General features: G+C 40.1%; 1 protein-coding gene across 1 annotated transcript in view; it reads right to left on the reverse strand.

The window, feature by feature from the left end:
- LOC135505860 (nesprin-2-like) overlaps positions 1-6,000 on the reverse strand; it is a 246,229-nt gene that overhangs the window by 27,367 nt on the left and 212,862 nt on the right. The window contains 1 exon segment of the mRNA XM_064925056.1: positions 808-974. Coding sequence (XP_064781128.1) covers positions 808-974 — 167 coding nt within the window.

The raw sequence follows: 6,000 nt of genomic DNA on the forward strand, positions 1-6,000 counted from the left end.
AGTTACTACTTTGCATACTACCTTCTTCTAATTACTTATCTCTTTTATTTGACTTGATCTTTTTTATTTTGCATTTGGCCTTTTATTATTGATATTGATTATTGTACTGCAATATTGAGGGAGCTAGCACGCAAGCATTTCACTGCACCATTCATAAATGCTGTAAACTGTGTACGTGACAAATACAATTTTGTTTAAAAGAAATTGGCCTCCTGAAGAGCACAAAGCAACTGTCAACATTCGGCCACGGTGGCACCTGACCTGGCAGACAGACGGGAGGTTGAATAAAAGAAAGGTTCACCCACCAAACTGAGACAAGGAAGGATATGAAGTCACTTGTTGTCTTGTTGTAGCTTCTGTAACCCTTACGATTGTGGTAGTAGTAGAAGTAGTAGTAGTGCTAGTAGTGGTAGTATTGTAGCAGAAGCAGTAGTAGTAGGCCTAGTAATAGAAGCAATCATTTGGTGGGTGCTTACATTTGTCCTAAATATGTTTCTTGCATATACCAACTCTCCCTGAGAGTGGGGTCACAGCCAGGGTGAGTCATTATCAACGGCAAACCTGGAGCATTGCTCAAGGGCACATAGACAGATTTCTCACCTTGTTGGCTAGGGGATTCAAACTAGAGACCTTTCCATTCCGGGACCAACACTCTAACCGCTTAGGTTATCTGCTGCTAGTAGCAGTAGCCTGTGTGGGTATGAATCCCGGCTCTTCTCTCCATCTCCCCTTCATTTCATACTGTCTCTGTCATTGGAAATCCATTTTTAAAAACCTGAGCCCAGTTTTTAAATATGCTAGCCTCACCTGGCCTCTATGTGGTGGAAGAGGTGCTGCCAACGGTCCCTGGCGTCCCTCAGGGTGCCGTGGAGCTGGGCCTGCTTGGCCTGGTCGCTGGCCAGCATCAGCTGCTCCCCCAGCTTCTTGAGGTGGCTTTTGTTCTCACTGAACAGGTTGATCTCCTCCATACAGTCCTATGAAGAAGAAGAAGTTGAAGAAAAATAATTTTCTTTTCAGATCACCGAAATCTGTCTTTTGCTTCCAAGGAGAGGGAGCAGACTACCAAACCTGGGTCAAATATATATTTCAAATAATGTACTTTCTGTCAGGACCCGGTTTCGAACCTGGGTCTCCGGAGTGAGAAACAGTCACTTAACCAACTGAGCCACGAATAGTCAGCAGAACCCAGAAGATGAGGCAGACACAGCAGTACTTAAGACGGTGTATTTAATAAAGAAAAATCCTTAAATACAAAAAATGGCAAATCCAAAAGGTGGTAGGAAAAGCACAAAAAGGCCTCAAAAGAAACTCACAAAAAATAAACAAAAACAAAAAACAGAATACCACAAGAGCGTCACCCGGAATCGACAAGAGTACACAGAACACTAGGGCAGGGTGCTAACATACAAACACAGAGCACAGAACTGAGGGAAACTAAGGGTTTAAATACAATTAGAGGAAACGAGGCACAGGTGCAAATAATTAATGGGGATCAAGGGAAAAACATAAGGACAAAAAGCACAATGGGGGATCTACTGACCAAAACCCGGAACAACCCTGGCCAAATCCTGACACTTCTTCTCACAGCCTACCCCCCGCTCTTTCGGCTACCCACTCACTCAGGTATCTCCAAATCATATTTGGGGGGCTTTCAAACAATTCAGGCCATAGTGCATTTTTTTAATGTGATGGCCAAACTTAAATCAGCTGAAATTAACTCCATATGTGTGATGTTACTTAAAGGTTATTAAGGCCATAAAAAAAGACTGCCCCTATCACTTCCATCGATTTTTAGCTAGAGGTGGCTAAAATTAGCTGTAGTTTATAGTGGCTAACCATTGAGATCCTATTAAATTATTATTATTAGAATTTTATTTGGCTAACATCAAGTTCTAAAATCATGAACTTCTGCTTTAAGCTTTGATCAAGGGGTGCCCACAAGAGAAAGGGCTGCTAAACAAAGATCACTTTCTATTTCAAGCGTTGAATTGATTTATTTTTTCTCACACCACATCAAAAACATGAACACACCCTGTGTACTAAATGACTACCGTCGTTGAGAAAGAAAATTAGGCGTTATCTAGGCTAAATTCAATAGAAAGGGACATTGTTTTACTGTACAGGACGAAAGGGGTTGGCCAAATCCTCATGTACTCATTCTGCCTTACATACAGTAAAATATGGTATATAAACCTGTTTACTTTGTCTGTTCACATTTCTGTCAGAAATGGTACACTTTGTAGGATTTACCGCTCTAATTATGGAACCAAGCATGTGATATATAATATCACAAACATGCAAAATACAGGTAAAAAAAAGTGGGAGAGTGACTGGGTGTGATTCTCATAAGAGGAGTGGATTGTACCAAGATGAGGGAGGTCCACAGGGACTCATTTCCCCAGTCTAGTCAACTGGCCTGAGGACACCTGGCAGACTCCCTCAGATGAACACCCACATTACCTCTATCGTCTGGGCTACACTGTGTGTGTGGGCTGGGGCTCTAGTGGTTATGCATCAACCAGTGATTAAAAGGTTAATCTATCTAACCAGAATTGGGTCTGAATCTACAGAGATTTTCAGTGCACTGCTTACCATACCTATCAAGACCATTCAGATCAATAGCTACAGTGCCTTGCCAAAGTATTCGGCCCCCTTGAACTTTGCGACCTTTTGCCACATTTCAGGCTTCAAACATAAAGATATGAAACTGTATTTTTTTGTGAAGAATCAACAACAAGTGGGACACAATCATGAAGTGGAACGACATTTATTGGATATTTCAAACTTTTTTAACAAATCAAAAACTGAAAAATTGGGCATGCAAAATTATTCAGCCCCCTTAAGTTAATACTTTGTAGCGCCACCTTTTGCTGCGATTACAGCTGTAAGTCTCTTGGGGTATGTCTCTATCAGTTTTGCACATCGAGAGACCCATTCCCATTCCTCCTTGCAAAACAGCTCGAGCTCAGTGAGGTTGGATGGAGAGCATTTGTGAACAGCAGTTTTCAGTTCTTTCCACAGATTCTCGATTGGATTCAGGTCTGGACTTTGACTTGGCCATTCTAACACCTGGATATGTTTATTTTTGAACCATTCCATTGTTGATTTTGCTTTATGTTTTGGATCATTGTCTTGTTGGAAGACAAATCTCCGTCCCAGTTTCAGGTCTTTTGCAGACTCCATCAGGTTTTCTTCCAGAATGGTCCTGTATTTGGCTCCATCCATCTTCCCATCAATTTTAACCATCTTCCCTGTCCCTGCTGAAGAAAAGCAGGCCCAAACCATGATGTTGCCACCACCATGTTTGACAGTGGGGATGGTGTGTTCAGGGTTATGGGCTGTGTTGCTTTTACGCCAAACATAACGTTTTGCATTGTTGCCAAAAAGTTCAATTTTGGTTTCATCTGACCAGAGCACCTTCTTCCACATGTTTGGTGTGTCTCCCAGGTGGCAACAATGCAAAATGTTATGTTGTTGATTCTTCACAAAAAAATACAGTTTTATATCTTTATGTTTGAAGCCTGAAATGTGGCAAAAGGTCGCAAAGTTCAAGGGGACGAATTCTTTCGCAAGGCACTGTACTAAAGACACAGTCAGACAGATGTAGGATCTTAATTTGAGCCCATTTGCTACAGTGGGAAAATAATCCTGCAGCAATAGCAAATGTTAATGTGGATTATAATAAAAGGACAACTCCCACACTTAACATTTGAGTTGTTATTATGAAGTATTTAGTGATGCCATGCACAGTGTCATTTTATGATTTCATGTCTGTTGACTGTCTATTGATGAGCAAAACAAGAAATTGCACCTCTGTTTTCAAATATGTTCACTGAGATGACTAATACAATAAATGATGGATAGTCATTTTCAGCAATCTATATAACCCGTCTGTAGTTTTATGATTATATTGGAACTCCCTGCTATATGTGACTCGTTTCAGGAAACTAGGCGTGTGTCACGAGTCACTACTTCACAGGAGAGGCAATTGAAAGTAAACATTTTGGGCAGAAATGCATTCTGGAACATGTGAACTTTCATGTGTCTTAATAACAAACTTGTATGCCATCTGTAAATATGAATAAAATTGTTGTTAAATTATGAACATAGTTTGTTTAGCCACGGAAAAAGCCAGGAGATAATGGATTGGTCTGCCATGTACTGTAGCACGCTTCTGTCTATAACATGAGCTGGTCAGTATGTGCATGTAGTCTTCTCTAACGACACTTTAAAAAAAAAGATATCACGTAGTGGAATTACAAAAGTGTTGCTCTCCACTTTCTGTACTACCAAGTTTTAGAAATCAGTGGAATGCTCGGTGGAATTAGAGTACGATAGCTAAGGAGATGGAGAAAATTCTGCTGTTTGATTGCAAATATGCAGAGTGAGTCGACAAGATAACACACAGAAGGCTGTTGTATAAAAACCTGTCTCTGGATTACATCTTCAAACTAAGGGCAACCATGGCATCCGTGACAGAGTGGGAGAAAAGTCCATCAATTTTCTGTTTACATCAGGCCGGTCATAAAAATGTTTTATCGGACATGCATTTTACTCGCATGAAAAGGTTGAAACCTGGTTATTAATATGAACATATATTCAGCATGACATTCATGCAAGCATTAAAATATATTTCCAACCCAAAATGAATATGAAATGCACTCATAACCTGTGCCATAAGCAATAAAAGGGTTAGCTGACAACGTCACGAAAATGATGTGCACGCTTCAAAAGGGGCAGATGGCTGTGTGTAGTTTTTGTTCTGGATGGCCAGATAGCAACAATGACAAGAAACTGCCACATGGCAAATCGTAAGTGGCTCGTTTCAACTTGCTTGATCTTGTTCTTTACGTGTCTTGTTTTGAGGTGTTTTGACTGATGTCTATGATAACATGTCTAAAATTTGTTAGCTAATCAACAACGGTAATGACGTATTTGAGACAAGTGCTCATTGTGCAACTTTATGTTTTCAATATACAATGGGAATGAAATATACTGTAGTTAACATGTTATCAACAATCTAAGCCAACCCTATCTGTTTTACCACATATTTGAGCACGCCTCGGTTTTGGTGCTTAGCTATCAACCTCTCTACGTATTTAGACTAAGCTTTGTCTAGGCATGATATGGCCAGCGAGCTAAGCTACAGTAACGGCATGCTTAGAATTGCATCATGGGAGATTAAATGCACCCTGGGAATCGTAGTATGCTGTAGACGAGCGCAAAACAGAGGCTTCAAAATGACAAAAACAATGAATCGTGCAGTATGACTAACAAAAATAATAAAAAATCAAAATGTGTATCAAACCTTACAATAGTACATATATACTAAGCATGATAACTGTTTATAAATTGGCGGAATTGTCCTTTAATTGAACATTTTGTAGAGGTTGATACATTTTTCAGAAGGGAAAATCAAGTCTGAAATTTCAAAGTGGAAATTACAAACTTCAGAAGCCTTTTTAGACCTCAAATACACTACAAGTTTTACATTTCCTGCATTACAGGAAAGTTCTTCAGCAACAGGGTGATCGAATTAAGATCCTACATCTGTGTATAATTCCATGGACCCAGCATGGTCTGCAAGGTAAGGTAAACTGCGTATCCATTCCAAACATGCTTTGTTTCAGTTTGAGAAGACAGTTATTTTTTACTTGAAAGAATGGGTTGTGACCAGGATTGTAGTGGAGCAAAAACAGCCTCTATGTGTGTCACGCCCTGGTCTATATTTATTATGTTATCTTCATTTATTGGGTCAGGCCAGGGTGTGACATGGGTTTATTTGTAGTGTGTTTCGTCTTGGGGTTGTGTGGGGTGTATAGATTAGTCTATGGCTACCTGAGGCGGTTCTCAATCAGAGTCAGGTGATTATCGTTGTCTCTGATTGGGAACCATATTTAGGTAGCCTGGGTTTCACTGTGTGTTTGTGGGTGATTGTTCCTGTCTCTGTGTAGTTTCACCAGATAGGCTCGGTCACTTTAGTTTTTCTTTTTACTTGTT

Source organism: Oncorhynchus masou, chromosome 19, assembly GCF_036934945.1.
Source record: "Oncorhynchus masou masou isolate Uvic2021 chromosome 19, UVic_Omas_1.1, whole genome shotgun sequence".
In the NCBI taxonomy this organism is placed as follows: domain Eukaryota; kingdom Metazoa; phylum Chordata; class Actinopteri; order Salmoniformes; family Salmonidae; genus Oncorhynchus; species Oncorhynchus masou.